At 43.0% G+C, this 26,014-nt stretch overlaps 1 protein-coding gene across 1 annotated transcript in view; it reads left to right on the top strand.

The window, feature by feature from the left end:
- Positions 1 to 26,014, top strand: part of ADAMTS12 (ADAM metallopeptidase with thrombospondin type 1 motif, 12) — a 319,080-nt gene that overhangs the window by 281,991 nt on the left and 11,075 nt on the right. Inside the window, exons 18-21 of the mRNA XM_012640504.1 lie at positions 3,972 to 4,182; positions 13,811 to 14,935; positions 17,055 to 17,207; positions 25,195 to 25,371. Coding sequence (XP_012495958.1) covers positions 3,972 to 4,182; positions 13,811 to 14,935; positions 17,055 to 17,207; positions 25,195 to 25,371 — 1,666 coding nt within the window. The remainder of the gene's footprint in view (positions 1 to 3,971; positions 4,183 to 13,810; positions 14,936 to 17,054; positions 17,208 to 25,194; positions 25,372 to 26,014) is intronic.

Here is a 26,014-nt window from a genome sequence, read left to right on the forward strand (position 1 = left end):
AGCTCACTGTAACCTCAAACTACTGGACTTAAGGATCCTCCTGCCTCGGCCTCCCAAGTAACTGGGACTACAGGCATGTGCCACCATGCCCACATAATTTTTAAATTTTTTTGTAGAGACAGAGTCTTCTTATGTTGCCCAGGCTGATCTTGAATTCCTGGCCTCAAGTGAATCCTCCCACCTCGGCCTCCCAAAGTGCTGAAATTACAGTCATGAACCACCATGCCCAGCCTGCTTTTTAAATAATAAATAAATAATAAATGAAGATTGCTCTGTTATATTATTTGTTTTTGCAAGCTTACTCTAGTAGTTTTCTTGTATATGAATTTCAAGTTGCAATGTCTTCCTTTGTCATCTAATTTCTATGATATCTGAAAAGTTCATACCCATCATTCAGAGCTGTCCTTTTCCATCCCAAAAGAACATCATGTGCAAGGTTTAATTTTTTTTTTCTAGGTCATTTTTCTCCAGTAATATCTTATTTTTACATCCAACTTCAACATTCTGTGTTCTTCCCCAAAGGAGTATTCAAGACAGATTTTTCTAAAGATTTAATGAAAGGTTCTGATTATCTAAACATAAGAAATATGTATTACATGGCCAATGGCTTTCTGGAAGAAAGCCCGGCATAGCATGTTCCAGGATAGGGTAGCCTGTCAAGAAAGAAATTCTTTGGAATTAAAGTGTAGCTGGCTCCACACAGAGGTCATTTGAGTCTCTTCTCCCTCCTGACTCCTCTCTGAACTTTGGCTCTGAGCAAAACAAGGCTCTTCTAGGCAACAGCTGTGATGGTGCCCAGCATATCCAAAGTGCTCAATAAACATCTGATAGCGATTCATTCAACTCTGGCAGCTGCATGTAGGTTTCAGTGCACAAAAGAATGGCATATGATTTAAATCAAGGTTTCTCAACCACAGCACTATTACCACTTTGGGCTGGATAACTCTTTGTGCGGGGAACTATCTTGTGCATTGTCAGAGGTTTAGCAGCCTCCTTGGCTTCTACCCCCTGAATGCCAATAGCAACCCCCCCACCCCCACCATTTGTGACAATGAAAAATGTTTTCAGACATTCTTAAATATCTTCTGGAGAGGGACATGTAGGAATCTCCACTGCCTGTGAATTTCTGATCTGAATGAAAGGAAGACTGGGAAAAGCTCATGAAAGAGGAGAGAGGACCAAGTGGGGGTGGGAGGCAGTGGATGGAAAGTTACTAAGAGGAAACCTCAGGGGGATTCTGGCTAAATCAAGTTACAGGATTCCTGTTGAGACAGGCCAGGGGATCAGACACCACCTGAGGGATAGGGCTGGATGAGGAACCCGACCAGATATCGAGGGTGATCAGATATCAAGAGTGGGAGTTCTTGCCAAACCGACTTAGCAGTGTTCTTTGATAAAATGGGATTGCACAAGAAAGTGCACAGATGGGCCTGGGAGAGGGTTCAGGAGCCCGACTAAAGTTTAGCCAAGCAGAGAATCTTTGTCAGTGTCAACAGCATTCTTGTAAGAGAAAGATCAATGGCAGAAACAGAAAAAGGCATGTGAGGTTGCTGTTAATTCTGGGTTGACTAAACCAGAGAAATTGTCTTGTTGAGGGAGAATAAATGTTTGGGCTGGGTCTTTTGTTTCACTGACAAAATATGTGGTCCTTACATTTGCATCTTATATTGCCCTTCTCACCAATCACTCAGAGCACTTTGAAAGTTTTCTGTTATAAATCTGTAGATATAAACATAAAACTCCTATGAATATAAAAACAACATTCTGTTATAAATATCCTAGAAATCTGCTAGAAGAGGTGTGATTATGGCAGACACCCAAAAGAATGAGATGAACAACAGAGAATTTGACCATGGCTTCTGAGTCCTATGCCCACAAGACCTTTTCAGGGGGAAAAAAAAAGATGGTTTTTCACTTTAAACTAGTGACAAGCTTTCTTAGTCCATTTTGTGCTGCTATGCCAGAGTACCACAGACTAGGTAACTTATGAAGAACAGAAATTTATTTCTAACAGTTCTAGAGGCTAGAAGTCCAAGATCAAGGTACCAGCATTTGATCTGGTGAGGGCCTTCTTTCTGCATCCTCATGGCAGAAGGCAGAAGGCAGAAGGGCAGCAGAGGACAGACATTGTGTCCTCACGAAGAAGAGTGAAAAAGAGGGAACCCACTCACAAAGGCCCTTTTTATAGCAGCCTTAATGAGGGTGGAGCCCTCATGACCTAAACACCTCCCATTAGGCCTCAACTCCCAACCCTGTTGCACTGGAGATTAAGTTTCCAACACACAAATTTTGGGGAACACATTCAGACCATAGCACAAGCACATGCAAAATGTCCCCCAGTAGACTGCAAAGGAAACTCCAGGAAGAGAAAACAGGAAGTTCCAGTATCACTTGTGGGTAATTAGATGAGTTAGCCTTGCAGTCAGCTCAGATTGAGGCCGTTTTAGAATAGCATTTTATATATTCCCTTGGCCTGGCCTCCTTTGGAAAAGTCAGAAATAGGACAAAATAATTAGATTAATACAGAGGGCATTTATTTAGTTTCACATCATACCGTTCCAATATTAGCTCTTTATCCACAGATGTTAAACACAGAAGAATAAATAATCTTAACTACTTATTAACTGGAGAATATGATAGAATTGTGGAATAGCTTTCTTCTGATGTTTTTAACTTGAGATTAAAAGTATGAGAATCAAAAGAAGTTCTACTTAAATCAATCCAATATTTAGTAAACAAAAATGATAGTAAAAAGTTTGTCTTCTTCAGAATTACCCAAATTCAATACTATCTCAAAGTCAGGAGGCTTCCTCAGTAATGAAGGACTTCCCATGGTGTACTATTTTCCCATGAAAAATAGAAATGTCCTACTTTGTCACTACATGAAGGGATGAAGAATCAGCCTATACATAAAGCAATGGTAGGTCCAAACCACACTGGGTAAAGACACTTTTTCTGTCTTCTGTGTTGGGGAAGATTTGCACAATGATGGCGAAGGGAGGCAAGAGAGGGCTTCCAAGAGGGCTCCCTGCCATTTTCAAAAGCCACTTCTTATGTAACCAGTGGGCCCACATCCTAGAATCTTGAGTCAAACATTCATGATAATGGGGTAGAGAAAAGACACACATAGCAGTTTTTCCACTGGTAAATATCTAAAATATTAATTTCGCCAACAGTCTCAGCTGTTCAACTTGTCAAGAACAGCTGACCAATAAGAGATTATCTTATTTAAGTTCCTTCTTTTTCCAGTTCTTTTTTATCAAAGAGATCAGTGAAAATATTAACAAATTACCTGCAGGAGATAGGGGGAAAAATGAAGGCCATCCTCTTGATTGATAATCTCCTAAATAATTTAAATATTAGTGTTTACGTGCCTGCTTCACATTGAAATAGAAAAACATTCAATTCAGAGCCAGGAGACCTAGAGTCTAATTGGATTCTTTCACTCCATAGCAACAGTCAAAATCACAATAAATCATAACAGATGATTGAGTTCTTATCATGTGTCAGGCTTTTGACTGTGCACCTTACATGAATTGCATTTCATTTAATCCGCTACATTCATATAAAGTCGATATTTTTACACCCATTGAACAGATGAGGAAGTGAGGCTTATACTTGCTTGAAGTTGCACAGAAGAAATCTTGACCTCGATTTTCTTGGCTGAAAAGAGAGGGTGTGTATGTGTGTGTGTATACGTATATATATAAAATATATAATGAATATATATATTCATTTAAAAACATGCATATTTAACAACTACTTATGCCAGGTGTTCTACTGGGCTCTAGAGCTCTGATCGAACGAGTGGCCGTGGCGCCGTCTGCAGCACGCCCCCTAGCGGGCTGGGGCGTCTGCAAGGGCCTCCTGGCTCTGTACTCCGCGCTTCTGCGCCTGCTCTTTCCAGTGGTTGAATCGAATGTGTATGCACTCATGGTGACCTTCTCTGACATGCCCACGTCTGTCTGTAGGTGGTGGGCAGGGGAGTGGGAAGCATGTTCGGCCACATGTGGGCCCCATGGAGAGAAGAAGCGAACGGTGCTGTGCATCCAGACCATGGGCTCCGACGAGCAGGCCCTCCCGCCTACCGACTGCCAGCACCTGCTGAAGCCCAAGACACTTACATCCTGTAACAGAGACATCCTGTGTCCGTCGGACTGGACGGTGGGCAACTGGAGCGAGGTGAGCGCAGGGGCCAGAGGGGAAACTGGCATTATTCACGCTTCAGCAGTACCCCCACCCACCCACTCCTCCGCATTATCCAATCCAAAGTGACCCTACCTAGCCAGGTAAAATTGCAAAAATGGTCAGCGTCCATCACCTCTGGCATGTTTCCTGCATTTCCCACCACCCAGTGCTTGTTTTGCATTCATACAGGATCTTGTTCTCACTTGTCCGGTGGTTCTCTAACTACATGACAGGGATTGGTATACCCCGATGGTATAAGCTCAGGACAACTAATTGGTAAATCATCAGAATTCTTGCTGGGTCCATTGTTAAACCATTGGTAGCAAATCAGAGCTCCCTCACCCACCCCAAAAGTGGTTTGTTAAACATTAGCCAGCACATCACTGTAGTTAGCTAAAACCAAAGAAGTGTTGCTCTAATGGTGGAATGATGGTAAAACATTAGGCACTCAGAGGAATTCCCACAGATTGACTGTCTGTGCAGCATGCGTCAAGGCCAAACCCACCCAAGGTTCAGGACATCTACTATTATTAGCTACGTAAATTCAAATAAGTACTGCATTTTCCCAAAATCAATTTGATATAATTCTCTGAGTATAATTATAAATTAGTAAGCTAGAAGGTTATGAAAAACCCTGAGGCTTTAATTTTCTTTGGGTCACTGTGGAACCTGGTTCAGTCAGGCTTTGTTGTGTTCCTGGAGTGATTACTGGAAGTAAAGCTTTTTTTTTTCCCAAGAGCCCGGGGCCCCAGCTCTGCTGCCCTATGTGCATTTCAACCAATGGCCTAAGAAATGACTAGAAAATAAATATTTTTTCAAATTAACAGGCCAGCATTTAGAGATGAATGCTGGCTTCATCTTATGAGCTTCTTTGAGAAGCCACATACTTTCCATCACAATGCTGCCATTGACCAGAATAGTTTAGGAACTTCTCTGAGGACTCAGCTTCAGAGAAAACGGAAAATATTTTATTCAGGAGAATGCCATCAATTAGAACTAAATCTGATGGATAAGTGAGTAATGTGATCAAAACCTTTGTGTTTAAAAAGTAATATTTGATTATAAATAAGTGAGATTGCTTTTCATGTATAACTTACAAAGTTTCTCTGAAAGTACTATGAGTCTGAAGAAGAATTCTAAAATGTGTACAAGCAAAGGCACCATCTCTAAACATACCTATTTGAAAGCAGAACACTCATTTGAATATGGCAACTAATATAACCTTATTTCTGAGACTCTTTCATTTGTTCACAGTCACAGTTTAGGTTTATTTAGCTTCTAATTCTGTATAGGATGCTCTCTTGAACATAGGTGAAGATAAAAAAAGAAATGGAAAGTATGGTCCCTAGATTATAAGGATTTCCTATCAAATAGGAGAGAAAGGACCCTGAAAAGGAAAAGAAAGGAAAGCAAAGGAAAGACAAAGGTAGCCTGCAAAGAAAATATACCTACACACCACTACAGGTGTATTGCTGAGCCGTGCACCGAAGTGTGTGCACACATCAGTGACAAGCTGAAAATTCTCCCTGCTATTCCTGGGGGTGGGAATAATCACAGCATGTGGCCTGGCCACAACCTAGATTTCTGTAAATTACAGTGTTGTCAAAATAAGGCTGAATGGGATATTGTGACTGGTCTATTAAATCTATTTACCAAAAATGTGTTGGCTGCAATGAAAACTGTTAATAATTTTTGTCATGTAGAATCTACTAGTTGTAAGAGTGTTAATGCTATTTCAGAGGACTGCAATCACAGATTTGGCTGAGAGTTCTTCTTATTGTGTTCCTGTTTATGGGGAGCATAATAACCTATCTTCACTGGAGAAAAGGAGCCCAAAAGTTGGCGTGATGTGGCAAGTACTTGTGTGCGTGGTTCCACACACAGGCCATTGCATAGTTGATGGACAGCACCTGCAGAATCCAATTTCTGGCTTCCACTTGACAGCACTGAGCAGGAAGGCTGAGCTGATATCTTCTTTTAGGAGATGTTATTAGGAGAAGTGCTTTTAGTTAAATCAGCATCCAAATATTCATCAAATAGGTCCTCCTTTCTTTCCTGTGCTGTCTTACTAACGACCTTCTAATGAGCCTTGCTAGAATATGATGCTATGTCTTTCACATTCTAACTATGCCCAGATACTTTTTTAAGAGTGATGATACAGTGATTCTTCGTACCCAGTACTCATCATCTGGATTTTGTCTTGAGACCACCATTATTTGGTGCAGGGTGTTGCTCTAGCAATCATTTGATCTGCACTGAGTAGTTTGGGTCACCCTGGATGAATCTGAAGCTAGAAGGCACCTGGGCGGAAAGACCCAAGAATTGAGAGCCTTCTAGAATCCTATAAAATGGTCCTCCCTAGGCCAACCAAGGTGGGAAGAAAGAAGGAAGGTAAATTCCTGAGCTGCTCTTCCCTATCAATACACTTCCACCAACCCAAACCGTGAGGGGAGGGTGAGCTCGGCCATGCCAGACTGGTACACTCCCCCATCACCCAGCCGAGACTGGGAACTGGAGGGCTTTCCTGCCCCCTGTGACCAGGCCCACCCCTCTTAGCTCACACTGTAGACACCGGACTCCCATCCCCATTCTTGAGTTCCAACAAGATTTTTATCCTGCTTTTGTCCAACCTACTTTCTGGGCTAAGAAGGTAAAGAAGGGAACTGTATTTGTTATAAATAAAGACCAGGCATCAAAGTTTCTGTGGCTCCCATGCTTCCTAGGTACACCACTTCAGTGGCATGACTTGTGAGAGGCAGCCAGTCTTATACTGAAGGGCACAGCCCCAGAGCATGGCTCCCTGGGTTCAATTGTTTGTATGTGGCAAGCGCGAGACCTCCAGAAACCAGGATGTGTGTGTGTTCGTTTATACGCAGTTTCTCTTTACAAAGCCATTTCAGGCAGTTTACAATAAAAAGGCTCTAGACATTGAAGTGGTGAAATAGAAGTCGCGGCCATGACTGGGAGCAAAGAGCAACACGCTGAACGTGAACATCACAGTAAGGCCGCTGTGATGAAGGCTTCAGTCTAACCCGGAGCATCTGGGCAACCATAATTCTTTCCATCTGATCTATGGAAGGGTACCTCTTCTTGAAGAGACATCCCTGGTGTGATAAATCACCAAAGTTATGTGAAGTTTTTAATAATGGCTCCAAAGACAAAATTAGACAATGGTTCAGTCAGATGCTTGGTAGGAGCTGTGCCATCTTTTTCTTTGGATAGATGGATGGATGGATGGATGGTTGGCTAGATGGATCGATGGATAGATGGATGGATACCAATGAAAGCACCATGTAGTTAATAAACGTGTGGTTTTGTGCATCCTGGGCAGAAGAGGAAGTGAGAAGAATCCTAGCTGAGATCCCAGAGAACCATCTGGGTTCTAATCTTGTATTGCATAATCTCATGTACAGTCTTAGGAAAATGACTTCACCTTACAGGGCCTGAGTTTCCTCAATGATAAACCAGCATTTCTCCTGATAACTAGACTAATAGACTTAGTGGGACAGTAATTTTTCTAGATTTTCTATCCCTGGAAATCTCTGATTGCATGGCCATGAGCTAGTGTTAATTCTCTCTCAGCTTTTTGTCATTGAGAAAGATAGGGTTATTGTAAGAATTAAATAAGACAATTCATGTAAGCACGTAGCATAGTGCCTTGCTAATAGTAAGTCACTAAATGGTAACTTTATTATCAGGCAAGAAGATGAAGCTTACTCTGATTTTGCAAACTTTGTCCAATCAGTGGTACCCAAATGTGCTGAAGGAATTGATCTGTGGTCCCTGTCTGAGCTCAGGACCATTTTGTGCATGGAACACTGAAAATACAGTGCTTAGGTCCTGCAAGTTTTTCTAGGGCCTGCAAAATTGTTTGAGACCTGAAAAAAACTCATATGTTGCTTTCATAAAAGCAAAAGGACACTTCAAAATCAGAAGTCAATATTTAATTACATATTAATAGCAAATATTTATTGGGCATTTAATATATATCATTAGTATGTATTATGTATATATCTATTAATTATCTGTATAGGCATTAATGCATTTAATCCTCACAATGGCCTTATTAGCCCCATTTTACAGATGAAGAAACTGAGGCAGAGAGACATTTAAAAACTTGTCCAGGGTCACACAGCCACCAAGCCATGGAGCCAGGATTTGAATGCAGGCAACAGAGCTTCCACTCTGAACACTCATTTGCATCTCAAATGTCTGCAAAATGTAGCAATAGGATGGCTCTTAGAATTCCTAATCTACTCTTCCTGTGCTACACACACACACACACACACACACACACGTGTGTGTGCACAAGCAAAATGATCAATTAAAGAAGTTACTGAGACTCTATTGAGTTCGAAGCTGTTCACCAGGGTGTTGGAAGGCACAGTGACCTAATAGACTAAATGACAATTGTCTCAAATGAGCAGGGAGGGCTCTTCAGATGATGTCATGGCAGCAAATATTGTTAGCAACACCATGTTTATTGCTAAATGAGAAGCCAAGCTAAGCTTGTGTGAAGTCCCACAGGACTTTGTGAAGTTCCTACAAGGAAGAGAGAGCACGGGGGCATAGGAGACATTTTTGAGAGTCAATGACCCTCTGGTATCCCCCAGTTTCAGTTAAGGTCCCAGGCACCCCTATGAAGCTGGCCACCTGATGTTCTGACCCTGATCGCCCCCTCTTGGCATGGGATGTCTGTAAGTGCCCATATCACAGCTCTTCCCAGGTGCCAGCATTCTATTCTCTGCCAGGGTTTCTGGAGAACACACAGGGGCACCTTTGTTTGAAACAATTACTCACAATCAGTTGGAAGCCATGTTGATTATTATTATTTTTTTTAATTATCTAGACTACTGTATTAGTTTCCTAGGGCTGCCCTAACCCACAGACTGGATGGCTTAAACCACAGAAACGTACTGTCTCACAGCTCTGGAGGCTGGAAATCCAAGATCGAGGTGTCAGCAGGGTTGGCTCTGTCTGAAGGCTGGAAGGGAGAATCTGTTCCATACCTTTTCCCAGCTTCTGTGGTTTGCAGTCAATCTTTGGTGTTCCTTGGCTTGTAAATTCATCACCCCGATCTCTGCCGTCCTCTTCATGTGGCATTCCTCTCTGTGTCCAAATCTCCCCTTTTTATAAGGACACCAGTTATATTGTGTTAGGGCCCATCTAATCATCTTATTTTCACTTGATTACCTATAAAGATCCTGTCTCCAAATAAGGTCACATTTTGACGTTAGGGGACATCAGGACTCTGACATATCTTTTTTTGGGGGGGGGGGGACACAATTCAACCTATTAACAGATACCTAAGTGTTTTAGCCTACTTTCAAAGCTAGTTTTAGCTTGAGATCCAATCATTGATTTATAAATTCCTAAGATTACATTAAACATTTTCATTCCCCAAACAGTACAGTATTAGCTGTTTGCTCTACTCAGTCCTTTAGCCTGGACCCTCTGATAAACTGCAACTGTATTTTTGAGTAAACTCTCTCTCAGCACTGCAGCTCTGCGCCAACTGTGGGGCCCCCATCTCCACTGCTACAGTGTGCCCTGGGTGGGTGAAGTTGACAAATTTGGCAGCAAACCGCTTTCTCAGCCCGCTCCCCACCCAGAGGCCTGAGTCCAGGTGTGGTGGAGAGTGAGGGCGAGATGACTCCCAGAGAGGACATTGACAGGTTGACAAGCTGCTTGCCTGGCCCAGGGTTCAAAATCACAAGGTAAAGGCATAGGATAATCATAGCTGAAATTGGTTTTGAGAATTCTGAAACTACCAGCTGAGATGGATTTTAAGTGTGGTGTTGTGTACTGCATTTATCTCATCTGAAGGGCTTGACAGCTCCTAAGGAGATAAACACAGTTGGAAGATGTACTGGAAGAAGCGTGAGGCTGAGCACAAAGCAGTGCGGCTGGTGCTGGCATCGCTGGAGAAAAGACAACTCAGCTTTGAGACCCAACGTACTTGCTGGGCAGTTAATATTGTCCTGCTGGGCACAAAATGTCCCGGTGCCAAGGAATGGCATCCGTGGGTTATTTGGAAGATTCGGTGTCTACTGGCTAAGGACAGTAGACGTGGGGGCAGGCAGGTGTGCTGGAGAACACACAACCTCCTCCAGCCCCCAGGCCTCCATTAACGAGGTTTTGAGTTGCCGTTTGTTAATGGGACCAATAGATGCAGATCATTTGCTTTTCCAAGAGAGGCCAAAATGCTAGAATTTTATTTATATAAAACTGCTAATTTTTAAAATGTTGGCCACTAGCTCAGTTTTTGTATTTTGTTTGTTTCTTCATTTGGTTTAAGATTGAACAGGCCAAAGAATATGTGTCTCTGAGCCAAATTGAGCCCTTAGGCTTCCAATTTAGAACGTCTGCTTGAGAACAATTTTCTGTTTTAAAATATCAAAATCTAATGTATTTTAATTAAACAACCAGCTAGATAGCTATTATTTACTCCTCCTGTCTTACTATTTTAGGTTGAGCAAATTCACACGGTTAATAAGATTATTTAGTACTCATTATTTGTAAATTTAAAACCATATATCTATCTGTTAGTGCCCTAGGAAATGTGAATCAGAAAAAAATCCAGCAATAGACCAGTGGGGGTATATGTGTCTCTTCTAGACATGTGTCTGCACCTACTCTACCCAGACAGCTGCTCACCTCACCACCCCACTGATACGACAGTTCTGTGTGCCACCCCCAGGCCAGTAGAAATAGGGGATCCCCAAGCCCTCTCTTATTATTATCAGCATCATTATTACAACAGTGATAATAATTGCTTTAATTACTATTGTTGTCTATATATTATGCCACTCTGTCAAGAGTATTGTCTCGTGTAATTCTACAGTAGTCTTGAAAAGTAGGTGCTCACTTCTTTCAATTTCCAGATGAGGAAGCTGAGGCTAAGTCATTGAATCATGCAGAGAATTAGTAATGACAGATCAGGGAACGTAAGCTATTTTCCCAGAGGTTTTGTAGTTGTTTGACTCCATAGTTCAATGTGGGGGTGGACGGCATACACGCCTATACTTTTGCATTTTAAAAAAGGTTTTTTTGTTTTTTGTTTTTAAAAAGACTAGTCAAGTGTAGTAGTGAGGAGGGGAGAAGGTAGTAGAACAAAGAGTTCAATCTGTAACTGACTGTGAACAATCAAGTGAGATAACTCACTACCTTTGGACCAGCCTTAAAAAAGGTTTGTACTTGTAAAGGTGTGCAAGTAAAGTCTAACTTCCCTGGAGATACTAGAAACACTTCAAGACAAAACAAACCACAAAAAGGTGGGGAGAGAGGAGAAGAAGAGAAAGAAAAGAAACATCAAAGAGTTTCCTATTACGTTACTGTCTCATCTAATACTTCTTGGAAAGGAAAACTGAAAGGGGGGGCCGCCTGCTGCCTGAGAGCAGTTGGCATTAGTGGGGGCCTCATTTATGAATCAGCTCTCACAACTGCGCCTGCCTGAGGCACCAGTGTGGAAATGTCTTAGACGGATATTGGGGATTATTCGCTTGGGCTGATAAATTTTGTGAAGTGGAGATTCGAAAATCCGAGGAGCTTGGGTTAGAATGCAACAAGTGGGGAGGCACTTGGGCTGACCCAAATAGATGGAGCATAAAGTATCTTCAGACACAAGAAGGGCAGAAATATTGTGGCAAACCAAGAAATAAATATCTCCAGCCCGGCTTTCCTGGCCCGCAGAGAGAAGTGAGTCATGGAGGGTGCCAGAAGAGACATTTTCTCCCTGGTGGGCTCTGAGACCTTAGTTGACAGCCTCCACTTGGGTGGGAAATGAGTTGTGCATTAAGCACTGTTTCCAACAAAGATGATGCTGATTATTATCTCAAAACAGACCTTGGCAGTTCAATCTTAGAGCAGGACGTTTGGGTTTGTCGTTAAGATCTTAAATCCACAGCTTTACTGGTTGAGCCTAAATCTGCAGTTGGACACTCCCTCTGCTGTGCGTTCTCCTCTGCTCATGAGTATCTCCCGCTTTTCAAAGGAGCTGATTTCAGAGCTATTATACATCAGTGAGTGATTATGCTTGACTGAAACAAAATAAAGGGGGAGTTTTGTACGTCAATATGATTTTCCCGCATAGAGAAAATTTAAAATAGGACTAGAGAAGGTAAGGAACTTCAGCTAAAAAATGAGCAAGAATTTTCCCATACCTCATTTTTGTCTAGGTAAAATAGTCACTTAATAAATACGTACAAAGTGTTCACTGTGTCCTAAGAGCTATCCTGGAGTTCAATTATGAATAAGAAATAGTTTCTGCCTTTGGGTAACTTGACAGAAATCAAAAGTTTAGTGAAGTCAAGAAGTGAACTCCGTGGATAGCTACCTGTACAGTGTGTTGCACTAGGTTTTGGGGTGAGGTGTGAAATAGATCTAATTCTTATTCTGTTACTGACTTGCAGCCTTTTAAGCAAGCCCCTGGGCCTCGGATTCCTCTCTTGTAGAAGGCAGAATAACAACTTCTGCCTTTTAAATCTCAGGGATGTTGCGAGTATCACACGGAATAATGTCTGTGAAGCCTTTTGCAAGCCACCGAGCGCTAAACAGTGTCCGTCCTTAAGAAACCTGCTTTGAGGTCAGGGATAAAAGGCAGAGAAATGTAAAATGACCAGCAAAGACCCCTGGGTGATCCATGTTCAAATGTGAACTGTTTGGGGGTTGACTTTAATTGTCATTGTAAAGGAAAGCTAAAAATGGTATGGTTTGGTAAAAGTATGGATTTTTCAAAATATCTAGAAATTCAGTGTTTTATAGCAACTACGTGTGATTCACAGCTGCTGACACTGATGAAGTGAACATTCTTTACCACGAATCCAGAGCAAGGAATGCCCTGTTGGAATTCCCTCAAAGACAGTCTAGGGGCCTGTGCTTTGCATGCCCTACAGAATGTCAAAGGAACATTGGGGAGGGCGACCTGCCCCTCCTCCAATGTGTGTATCCGTGTCATGCGAAGGAACTCACCTAACACCTCAGAAAAGAATATCTCCCAACTTTGATTAACTACTCACCTTTAAATTTCAGAAAAGTTCTTGGATCTGTGCACATGTACAAATATGGTGATTGTCTAGCTTTTAATCTGACTCCACCTGCTGCAGGCAAGTGCGAATGGAACTTAAGGTACCTGGGAGAAAGTATGTGATTTATAACAGTTGTTTTCTACATATAAAGGGAAGTTCATTATAACTAATTTAATAGATCCAAGAGAATGTGCAAACATTTTATATTAATTTAGTAGCATCACAACCCTAGGAAAGAGATTATATGATTTACTATCTTTTAAGAAGATCAGGTGACTTGTTTAAATCATTGCACTTTTTGTGGATCCCACCATCCAAGGTTCAAAGCCCAAAGAGACTCCAGTTTGACTTCATCGTGGCTTATATTTTCAGTTTGTGAAGAGTAAATGGTTGGTCTTGAGACTCAGCCGGTCTCCAGGAGAAACAGGTTTCCATGGAAATCTCAAAGAGCACAAAAAACAAATGTAGAGATAGAAGAAGACAATTTTAGCTACAGAGTTCAGTTTCCATCAGGCCTGTCCTGATCTGTTGTAAGCCTGCCCAAGAGGACAAAAGTATCTTTGCGCACTAGACTAACAGCTGTCTCTCTTTTCTAGTGTTCTGTTTCCTGTGGTGGTGGAGTGCGGATTCGCAGTGTCACGTGTGCCAAGAACCATGATGAACCTTGCGATGTGACAAGGAAACCCAATAGCCGAGCTCTGTGTGGCCTCCAGCAGTGCCCATCTAGCCGAAGAGTGCTGAAACCCAGCAAAGGCACAATTGCCAATGGGAAAGATCTACCAACACCTGAGCAAGACCCCTTAAAGCCCACCTCTCCACCTCCACCCAGGCCCAGGGTGCTGACCACAGCCTCAGTGCCTGAGTCTGTGAGCACAAGTACTCCGGCAATTAGCAGCCCTAGTCCCAGCACAGCCTCCAAAGGGGGAGACCTGGATGGGAAACAGTGGCAGAATAGTTCAACCCAACCTGAACTGGACTCTCACGATCTCATTTCCACTGGAAGCACTGCCCAGCCCATCCTCACTTCCCAGTCTTTGAGCATCCAGCCACATAATGAAAATGTGTCCAATTCAGATACTGGTCCTACCTCAGAGGGAGACCTTTTAGCTACAACGACAAGTGGTGCTGACTTGTCATCTTCTAGCAACCCTGTGACTTGGCAGGTGACTCCATTTTACAATACCTTGACCAAAGATCCAGACATGGAGATTCACAGTGGCTCAGGCGAAGGCAGTGAACAACCTGAGAACAAAGAAGAAAACAACCCTGTAATATGGAACAAGATTAGAGTACCTGGAAATGATGCTCCAGTGGAAAGAAGTACAGAAATGCCACTTGGACCTCCACCGACACCTTATCTTGGGGGGCAGTCCTGGTGGCCACCCTTGAGCACAGCGATGGAGGGACTCCTTACAAGCCAAAGGCCCGGCATTCTCAAAAATGGGACACCCAGCATGGAGCGGGTGGATTCTGAGAAGCCAGCTAACACTCCACTCCCTCTGGGAGGAGACACCCAGCCAGTACCCTCAGAAAAGTCAGTAAACCATAACCACCTGGAACTTTCAAACAACATGAATCTAACACAGAGTTCTGGGCCAGTGCTGACTGAGGAGGATGCAACAAGTCTGATTGCTGAGGGCTTTTTGCTGAATGCCTCCAATTACAAGCAACTCACAAAGAGCCACAGCCCTGCACACTGGATTGTTGGAAATTGGAGTGAGGTAAGAGGTCCGATTTCCCACCCCAGGTCTGATTTTACACAGAAAATAGCTAGGTGTGTTAGATATCTGTGCAAATTTCAAAATGAACTTGCATTAAAATATAGTCTAATGTGGAAAAAAAAATGGAAGCAATCAGAACCATGCCCTCATCTCCCTCCCTACTATCTAACACCTCAAATGGAAAATATATATTAATACATATATAATATATATATGTATGTATGTATGTATCAAGTGAAAGAGAATAAATGTAATGAGATACAGTGAAAAGAACCCTGATCTAAGTCAAAAAGCCTGAATTAGGCCGGGCATCCCAGCACTCTGGGAGTCCAAGGCGGGAGGATTGCTTGAGGTCAAGAGTTCGAGACCAGCCTGAGCAAGAGTGAGACTCCATCTCGACTAAAAATATAAAAATTAGCCCAGTGTGGTGGTGCACTCCTGTAGTCCCAGCTACTTGGGAGGCTGAGGCAGGAGGATCCTTAAGCCCAGGAGTCTGAGGTTGCTGTGAGCTAGGCTGATGCCACGGAACTCTAGCCTGGGCAACAGAATAAGACTCTATCTCAAAAAAAAAAAGAAGAAGAAGCCTGAGTCAGTCGGCTGTGTGATTATGGAGAATTCAGTCCATCTTTCTGAGCCTGCTTTTTATCTTCAGAATGACAGGGCTAGTGTAGATCATCTCTAATGTCCCTCCAGCTATAAACTGCAATGATCCTGTGATGAAGGATGACTGAAAGAGCCTGAGTTCGCATTTCAGTCAGAAAGCTAATGTTGAGACTTAGTTTAAACCTGTGAAGTAGTCACAATTGGAATGGAGACCTAAGACGAAACTTGTTACAGAATTCTATAGCTCACTGTATCGATGATTTTTTTTCTTGTTGATGTGTTTGAGTGCTTGCATTAAAAAAAATTCATTTTGGCTCATTGAAGGAATTAAAATATAGAGGAAGAAGAAAATAAGCATGGTGACAAAATTTGGCCCTTATTTTCACGCTTCAGAAATTTGGATTTTTGTTTTTTTCTGACTACTAATATGGGTATTAAGTACATGACTTCTGTCTTTCCTAGAGATATTTGTTTTTCCTTTTCTAAAACTAATTGCATCCTTTGCAGCATCAAAATCATTTCTCACCTATTAGAATTTTAAATATACAGTGTGCAAACTTGTCAAAATAATACAACAACTCAAAAGACGACTTTGTGACAAAGTAATCACGTGTTCAAATCATTCAGCATCTTCATGACATTTCATAAAATCATCTCCCTAGCTAAAGAGAAGTGAAATATTAGCAGCTAATATAAAAATAATGATGCAATTATAACAATTTATAAAGCATGTTAATTTTCAAACCACTTTCACAGGTAATCTCCTATGTTTTCCTTTTGACAATTCTGGGGAGTAGGTAAGGGTCTCATTCATACCAATTTACAAGTAAAAAAAATAGGATTTTTATCAGTTAAGTGATTTGTCTAAGGACACACTCTTCAGTTGAATGATGAACTTTCTCTTTCCAATCTAATCTTCTCTCTAGTGAATTTCAGCACCAATTGACAACTTATCTGTATAAAATTCTTTCGTATAAATTAATCAGCATCATTGGTCATGGAATGATTATGTAGCAATAAGTAAGCAAACCTGTTAACTTAAAAAATTACACAATTATAAATTTGGAAAGGAGAGCTTTACTTCTTATAAAGGGTTGCATCCTGCAATGTGGCCATTCTGACAGGCTAGGAAGTGTAGCCTCCTGCAAAGACCAGAAACTGGCACTTTGAAGGAGGGAGGGGTAAGACGAGAATTTAAACTGAACAGGTTGGCCAAATACACATATTTGGTCAACAGGTCATAGGGTGAGCTATGAATATTCATGAAAGTGGTCCTGATGGATGCTTATTGGAAAAAAAATGCATGTTACATATGACCCATGTTCAATTTGGGATGGAGACTTATCATTTAAATGTATTACCATTAGGCCCCATATGTCAAAAGGTCTTTTCAGGACAAACTCAAAGTACTTAAGTGCACAGCTCAGACTGAGAACTCTGGCTCCAGCCCAGATGGGGCGTGTCCGAGAAAGTGGCCCTCAGTCTTTGTCTTCTCTCCCCTTCTTCCCCCCTGCAGTGTTCCACCACGTGTGGCCTGGGGGCCTACTGGAGGAGGGTAGAGTGCAGCACCCAGATGGACTCTGACTGCTCGGCCATCCAAAGACCTGACCCTGCTAAGAGATGCCACCTCCGCCCGTGCGCCGGCTGGAGAGTGGGAAACTGGAGCAAGGTAAGTTACCTGCTCCGTGGTGTCTTGGCTGGGGCAGGCAGGGGCATGGGGGCGGATCTTACATAAGCACTTGCTAAAGTTGGTTTCCTTCTTCCCTTCCTACCTTTCTGCCTCCCTTCTGCCTCTTTTCTTTCATAAAATCATGGATAAATCATAGGCATTACCATAGGCCTGCTTCAAGTTACACAAACATCTTAGAAGTACAGTTTTTATTAACACATGTTGTAACCCTCCTGTCCTTTCCCTTACCAGATAAACAAAATGTTAAATTTGCGTAATTAATTGCTTGTCCAGCATGCAACACTATTTCTAAATTACTTAAATTTAGCATTATGATGAATAATTATATATTATCACATATATAATTAAATCATGGCTCAGCTGCTCTTCACAAAGCAACTATGCGGTTGAATCTGCCAGACCCAAAATGAAAAGAAAGCTAAGATATAAAGAATAATTTGGTCTTTAAAAGTATATTCCCTGTACTGATCTTTCTGCAGTGCTATTTTACTGTCTTTGTTAATCTGACTGTGGTTATTCACCTTGCTGTGTGGTCTGCATAGTCCCTTTTGAAAAGGATATGTCAGGTTTTCAGATTAGTTAGCCTCGGTGCTTTGGGACACAGACCTGGCCCAATCTGCCTGTCACCCTGGACTGGCTGAAGCAAGTCCAAGGGGGATACTCCCGGGCTATAAGACACTGGTCAGTGGCAGGGCTGAGAGCCAGTTTGCAAGTAGGGAGTGCAGAGGTGTGAGCTGTGTATAAACCTGTTTGCTGCACGTGCCCAACCCGGGAAGCCCCGTAGGCCTCTCTCTGTGAGCCAGTTCCCCTCAATAGCTGAGATGTAGGAGAAGAGAAAAGAAAGGGCTACCCCAGAAGTTTAAGGAGGCCAGTGTCCCCTCTAGATGTTAGGTCCTGCATCTAGTAGAGAGCTCATGTCCCCAGACAGACAGGACCATGAGGTGCTGCACTGGATATCTCTGGTTCTCCTGGTAGACTGCCCATCAGACAGGAGCATAGGATGTCATTTATCTGTTTTAGGACCCTTTCCCCAAAGTAAGGCTCTGGTCTATGGGAAGAGAGATAATGTGGGGGGGGCTACTTGAGAAAATGACCACCTCCTATTCTCTGTTTCTATACGATTTTTCTTTCAAGAATGTTATTTCTCTTTCAACTCAACAAATCAGGATGCAATAAAGACTGAATACTTGGCCATAAATTCTCTTTCATATCCAGAAAAATCTCAAGAAACATCTCATATCCCTGACCTTGGCAAATGTTGACCAAGTCCTAAAGTTCCACTTTCTCCTCACTGGGAATAATCATTTGCTTGGAAATTACATGGCTCATAAAAAGCGTGAAATAGCTTGCACTTTGAAGAGGTCGGCTCCAGCCTGAGGGATTCTAGCTGGTGTCAAACCCTAGATGAGAGACTGGGGAGCTTGTCTCTGGGGTCAGGGCTCCTAAGGAAAACCCTGCGTGCCTCTTTCTCCCTCTCTCATGGCCTGCAGGGTTGCAGATATACTGATTAGCCACTGTAGCACCCCAAGTGGTTTCATAGAGCTGTCTCTGACATGTCATCACATTTTGCCAGAATGTGGTAACTGCCCCATCTAAAATCTAATTCCCAAAATCATTCCATCCCTACCAGTAAAGAAAATGTCTCTTCTACCAGGATGATAGATAAACCTTGTGTCAAAGACACTGTTCACTACTGATGGTCAATTGCCCTGATTTTTGTTTTTTTCTGACTACTAATAGGGGTATTAAGTACATGACTTCTGTCTTTCCTAGAGATATTAATTTAGATTTTATTTTGAATCTTGATTGTTGGGACTCCTTTTTGATTACCACATTGCTGAACAGTTCATATGGATGTCTGAAATCCAAATAGTTCACTAGGAAAAATTTGAGGGCCTTCCTTCTCAGCTTCACTGTTATGCCTTTTAAACTCTCATGGAGGCAAACCTCCAGATCTAGGGCAGGAAAATTGACCCCTGGTTTTACCTTTAAATATCCAGAGAGTTCAGATTCTGCCAAATTGACAATTTGCCTTTTCACAGATACTTTCTCAGAAAGAAGAATTCTAATTTTACCTTGAATCTTCCGCATTATCCCAGCAATCTCTACTCCAGATCCAGAGACACTTTAATTCTCATAGGACAACAGGGTATGTGGCAGCCTCACCTGAACCCACAGGTATCATATCTGAGGCATCTGGGTTACTCACCACTGTGGTTGCTGTCTGGATTGCAGTTGTTTTACTGATGGCTCTAATACCACTCTTCTCTTCAATGAAGCATGATACAACTGCTGTGAACATTTTCTCACATATATGAAAGAAGAATGAGACTGTATTTTGAGATCTCTACATTTACAATGTCTACAAATAGTTTATCACAATGGCTTGCTTCCTCTTCATGCATTAATCTGTCCAAAACAAAATCAGGGTTGTAGTCCTCGGGTTTGTCCCAGAGGCAGACTTGGGAAGATGCAGTTCTGCAGAATTAAATTCTAGAGGCAGCGCTGGGTTTGGAGTCAGACACATCTGGGTTGGCATCCCCACTCTGTCACTAATCAGTATGTGATGCTGGCCCATTCATCTAACCTCTTAGGAGCTTTAGTTTTCTCACCTCTGAAATGAACTGAATGATATCGATTCTCCTTACCTATTAGAGGTGTAAGGATCAAAAGAGAGCATGTGTGCAAAATAACTTTGTAATTGGTAAAAAAAAAAAAAAAAAAAAAAAAACCTGTTCAAACAAAGCCCTGGGCAAATGTTGAGCTCTGGGTAAAGGTTAGGGTTGGCTAAGAGGAATTCACCAGTCTCTGCCTTCCTGGAATTGGGGCAGGAGGCTTGTGGGCAGATTAGCTGAGTAACTCCCGTCAATGCAGCAATTGGCCCCAGAAGGTGTTCACTGCCCAGTACTAAGCAGGCAAGGGCTCCAGTGTCATGAACTCTGGTTGACCTACCATGGATGCTAGTACTACAGAAGCTTTTGATAAACAATTTTGTTTTTATCCCAGTGTAGGACTTTTATAATTTCCACTGGAGACACTAAGGCTTGAAGTGTTTAAATCACTATCATACACTTGATCATGAAGCTAGTACTGAATACTCTCAATTCTAATAGACTCATCAACTGGAGGATTATGCCATTATAATTAGAGCTTTTCAGAAAGAAATGAAACACTGTGCAATAAATATGTACATCAGTTGTAAGACACGTGCCAATTTCAGAATGTTAAAATTTTTAAGGGGGAGAAAGAAGTGGTTCTTGTAATAGAAGATACGCAGTGAGTCACAGTGAGCTTGGAAAACCCTCAGTTGGGTTTGACACCAAAACCATGCATCATCTGCAGCTCCACACACTTCCTGAACATTCTGTCTGTCCCTCTGAAGTTTTGAGAACTGCTTATTTGACAACCCTTTTATTATCTTTCTTAGAATGAGCATTGCCCTTTTCATAGGTAAGTCTAATAGAGCTTTATTATTTCTGAAATAAACGAGAAAGATTTTTACATTTTTTTCTTGAAATGATCTGTCTTCCCACATAGGCAATGTTGCAATTTTATTTTACCAGTTGACTATATCTGCTAGAAAATATAATAAGAGGAAGCGACAGCCTTTCCTTATGGCCTTGGGTTTCATATATTTTCTAACTAGTCTTCTGTCTTATTGTAGTTCTCGTCTCCAAGTTTACTGAATTTTACAGATTCTCTATGGCAGTGCTACATTTTATAGATCTGGATTTTTACAGATAAATAAAATGAGGAAATAGCCCCTATTTTGCTAAATACAGACAGTCCCTTACTCTCATACCTAGTCTAGAAATATATATTAAAGTTCAGTATGTAAAAGTGAAAACCTAGAATTGCATATTATAGGGGAGCTTCTGTCTCCAGAAGGCAAAAATTGAGTAGCAGAAAGGTGAACCATACACTGAAATTCCAGTCAGGGGTGGGGAACCTGCAGCCTTCCTATTTCAAGATTATTCTTTTGTAAGCACCATAAAAGGCAAGAAATGCTTCATCTTTCTCTGATGCACCCCTTTTAATAAAAGGATTTGTTCTGTAAAATTGTGATTCAGTCAAAAGGCTGCACTCAAGGATCCAGAAGGCCACATGTGGCCCCAAGGCTACAGGTTCCCCACCACTCATCAAGTGTTTCAGATTAAGAGATCCCTAAGAAGAAATGTTTAGGGGAATGGCAATTAAATGGAAGCCTTTAGGACCACAGAAAGCATGACACCAAGACTGCCAACATCCAGACTCTCCCGGGTGGTCTTGGCCCATCCTCTCTGTCCACCCCTACCCTGCAGTAGCGTTCTGACCAACTCACTGTCCCCAGACAAGCCGTGTTGGTTCACAGCACCATGAATTCCACTCTCTCCACTTCGAATGTCCCCCACCCTATTTTTCCCAGCCACCTGAGCATCCACTCAACTTCTAAGATTCAGCTCGAGCTTTGACTCCTTCATTCAAACCTTTCTTGACTTCTTCAGGTGAAATTGCCCACCTCCTGTTTGTGCCCTCACTAGATCATGAACAACTGTGGCATATAACCTTTATTGCTTCTCCGCATGTTTGTGACTCCCTTGCCCCACCAGACTGCACACCCCTCAGGGTGGAGATACAGAGCTTGGGACATAGGAATTGCTCAGTAACTGGGGGGAAGGGAAGTGGAGCCGGGGAGAGGGACAGACAGATGAATTTTGGTGCTGTTCGGCTTAGAATTTTTGCAATGAATTATTTGATTTTAAGGGCCTTGTGAATGTGTTTAGCATAGGGAAAATAGCTGAAAGGAATTCTTTCTGTATCCTGGTTTAGAATTTGGCATGTGACTTTGAAAGCAAGAAAGTATTCTGAAATCAAAACAATACAAATCCAGTGATCCCGTATGCTTATGACACTTCAGAATGTTGGGATAGTTCAAGCATCTAGTTTATCCTCATTTTAATCTTGAGAGAAAAATGGAGGCTTGGAGAAATGAAGTGATTTATCCATGGTTGCACAGCCACCTAGTGCCAGGTCACAGATGAATGTGGTCTGTTGACCTCCCAGCCCTATGTTCGTTAATGGCACTATAATTATCTGAACATGGAAAGTGTATCAGGATGACTTCATAAATAAAAAATAACACAAGAAAGAAAAGGTGATGATTTCATTCTGTCCCTTCGAGTAGCTCCTATAAGCTAAGGGTATTTTTCATTCTACCTCAATTTGGTTTGCAAGTTACATCAGTTAAACTGTTGTGGTAACTGAAAAACTATCAGGCCCGTTTGGTTTCAACAGGGCCTTAGCCATTCTTTCGTTCTCATTAGCCTGGCTCCTGTTCTAGGGCTGGTTCGCAGGCTCCAGGTTAGGAATACAGGAATACAGATGATTCTTCTCTAGGACAATAAGACGATGAATATAACAATTGCCATTCAGCACACAAGAGCAAAACAGCATTAGTAGTGGAGTGATTTAATATGTTGCCACTTCCCTCTTAGTAACTGAATCAGAGGCCCTTTTGAAAATGCAATAGAAAAATTATAGATTTAATGAGAGTCTTCCCTTATTACTGACTTCAGCATATTAATAAATTTCATTTCCCATTGAATGTGAATATGCTTTTGACAGATGAGTAATGCTAATTTGAAAATGAAATTTAGGAATACTGGATTATAGCAACAAATGGAAAATTAGAAAATAAAACCCCACTTTACACTTCTGTCTTATAAAATTCCCTTTTCCTAATAAAGAGCCCTCTTGTTTTAACTAGGAACTATTTCCCAGAAATTTATTTTGTCAGACAAATAGCTGCTTTGGGTGGAAATTATTAGCATGCTTTTTCATTTGTTCTGTAGTTAATTTTAAGTTCACAGTTACTTTTTTTTCTCTCTGCGTGCTTACTGTGTGGCAGGGAAATGCAGTTTTCAATTTGTATTTCCGGGGAGCTGTCTGGAAAATGTTGCGTGTTTCTGAGAAGCGAAACACCTTGTTTATGGAAGCATCAGAGCATCCGTCTGCTCCCTTGTGCCCTGGGCCCGTGTCTTTCCATGTTACAGACCAAGGTTTGAAGTCGGGTGACTTGGCACAATCTGCCGGTCAGCAGAAGGAGGAGGAGCAATATTTTGGGATCTGCTTCTACTGAAAGGTCTTGAGGAATTTTCCTTCCTCAGCTACAACTGTATAATTATGACTATCACACTATAGCCAGAAAGAGCAGGATCTTTTACCCTGCAGAGAGGAAAGCCAATTGGGAACATACCTCACTGCCATGGACACTCTTTCTTGGTGGCCCATTTTCTCAACCCAGACTGCCAATAAGATGACTGATGGAGGCACCTCAGGGTAAAGGAAGACACTCTCCATTCTGTGGTCACCAGAGAGCTCTTTAACCCAGGGGGAGCCCTGCTAGCTGCATTTCCTCATGATCACGCCTGCCCCTGGGCGGGGTGCTCAGGATAGGATGTGCCACAGGGCAGGCCAGGCTCCGCCTTCCTGGCAGTGACAGTCTAATAGAAAGGATGCACAAAATGAGTAAAAGTTGTTTTACATTTCAAGTTTCTGTGATGGAAACAGAGAAGGAGCTGACACAAATAACAAGGGGAGGCACCTCCTTTAGATGGAGTGTTCAAGGACCCCCTTTCTGGGGAGGTGCCACTCAGGCTGAGGCCTGAAGGAAGAGCAGTAGCAGGTAATGCAGAGAGTAGAGGCAGGGACGTTCAGGACTTAAGGCCCACAGGGACACAGTGTTGGCCCAAGGAGAATCTGAGGCAGAGTCTGGGCTGGCAGGCGGGTGTCTGCCTCCATCCCACCTGCCTTGGGGCCCCTCCTGAGTGTGGGCAGCGACAAGACAGGTCAGGTCAGGCCAGGCCTGGCTGTGAGACACCTGGATGCAGACAGAAGAGAAGCTGAAGGGACCTGGCAGGAACTAGAGTTCTGAACAGACTAGAGACCAAGTCCTGGAAGCTCAAGTTGTGATCAAATAAAATCTATATAGGTGGGGGACGGGGTAGCTGCTGAAATCCAAGAGACCAGAGAGTAAAGAAAAGCAGCATTTGCCAGAACAGGCCATGCAAACTCTGTAGGTGACCCAGGCCCATCAGTGTCTATCGCGGTCCAAAGGAAGCCGCAGCCCGCTGGTGAACTGTGCCGTGTCCTGACGCAGAGCAGGACACAGGGACTATACACAAGGAGTTGATGGGGAGAGGGAGTTAGCAGGGCCTGTTTAATGGATTTCGGTGTGCGTGTGCCAAGAAAACGCTCAGCGATAGAGCACGTGACAGTGAGTGTGGGAGGCAGGGTGACAGCAGGGTCACAGACAGGGTTCACTCACTCCTGTGAGTCACACCACTGAGCGGTTATTCAGTTTATTTCACTATTACAGACCGTTCCTTAGAGACATAGTAACCTAGTGTGCACTCAGCATCATGGAGAAAACCAGTTTTTAGCGGGATTCTAACTGAGGGATGGAGGAGGCCTGGCAGAGAGCTCCCCTGTTGGGATCTGAGAGGCCCCATCCTAAGAAGCGGCGAGCAGGCCGGTTGCCTCTCAATGCCTGCAGACTTCCAGGGACAGTGGCCACCATGAAGACAGGCACTGTGCCAACAGGCGCTCCAGCCCCGTGTCTACAATCTTCCCAGCAGCTGTGACCTAACACAATCCCAGTTTACAGATGGGACTCCTGAGGCTCAGAGTGTTTTCTGCGACTTGCCCAGGGGCTTGTGACTGATGAACGACAGGACTGGGATTCTCACCCACCTCTGTCAGACATCAAAACCCTCACACTTGCTCATGTGTTTTCTGACACTGGGAGCCCCATCTCAGGGAGCTGCTTGTGTGACTCCCTCCCCACCATGTGGGAGGGAAGCAAGGTTCACTTGAGCTAGACCTAACCCCTCTTCCTGACCGGAAGGCTGGAACCTCCATGACTGACAGGAATGGAAGGCTGATGCCCAGGACTCAGGGATCACCTCTGCTTTTGCTCTCCACACAGTGCTCCAGAAACTGCAGCGGGGGCCTCAAGATCCGCGAGATTCAGTGCGTGGACAGCCAAGACCGCCGGAGCCTGAGGCCGTTTCACTGCCAGTTCCTGGCCGGCGTTCCTCCCCCCATGAGCATGAGCTGTAACCCTGAGCCCTGTGAGGAGTGGCAGGGGGAGCCCTGGAGTCAGGTACGGCCCCTAGAGGGAGGTGATAAGCCCTCGCGCAACCTGGCCAATCACGAATCTCTGTGTTGCTGCGTCGTGCCAGTGACTGGCCTGCGTTCAGTGACCCCACACTGTCTGGGGAAAGCTAAGCAAGTCAAACATTTTCAGGAGCTGAAAGAATTCCTCTGAGAAGACAGTGTTGTCTGGTTTCAATCGTGACAGTTCAGTGTTGTATTACGGCCTGGTCTCCCAATGCATATATTGGGGAATTGGGGTCCCTGCTGGGAAAATGAACACAATGGGATGATTTAAACAAGGGCCCCTTTGATGAAAGCCATTTCGGACAGAGCCTGACATGCCTCTCTGAGGCTTCTGCAGTCAGGCTGGGGGAAATGGTCACATCCTTTCCATACACAGTATCATTTTAGAGTTCCGTGTCTCAGTTACATGCCCAGATCATAGTTTGCACGAATAAAAAGAGTCTGTGTGTGTCCTCTCTTTTGTGAGGGCCCTAGTTCTGCTGGGTCTTTGTTCTACTTTGGCACATGGAAACAAGGTTATGTCCTTTGGTAAAGTGTGATGACCTCATTTTTCAACAGACAAATGTTTTAATAACTAAAACATACTCCAACTACATCCATGTATGTTGGAAAGAAGACCAAAAAAA

The sequence above is a fragment of the Propithecus coquereli genome, unplaced genomic scaffold (assembly GCF_000956105.1).
Source record: "Propithecus coquereli isolate 6110/MARCELLA unplaced genomic scaffold, Pcoq_1.0 Scaffold154, whole genome shotgun sequence".
NCBI classification, from domain to species: domain Eukaryota; kingdom Metazoa; phylum Chordata; class Mammalia; order Primates; family Indriidae; genus Propithecus; species Propithecus coquereli.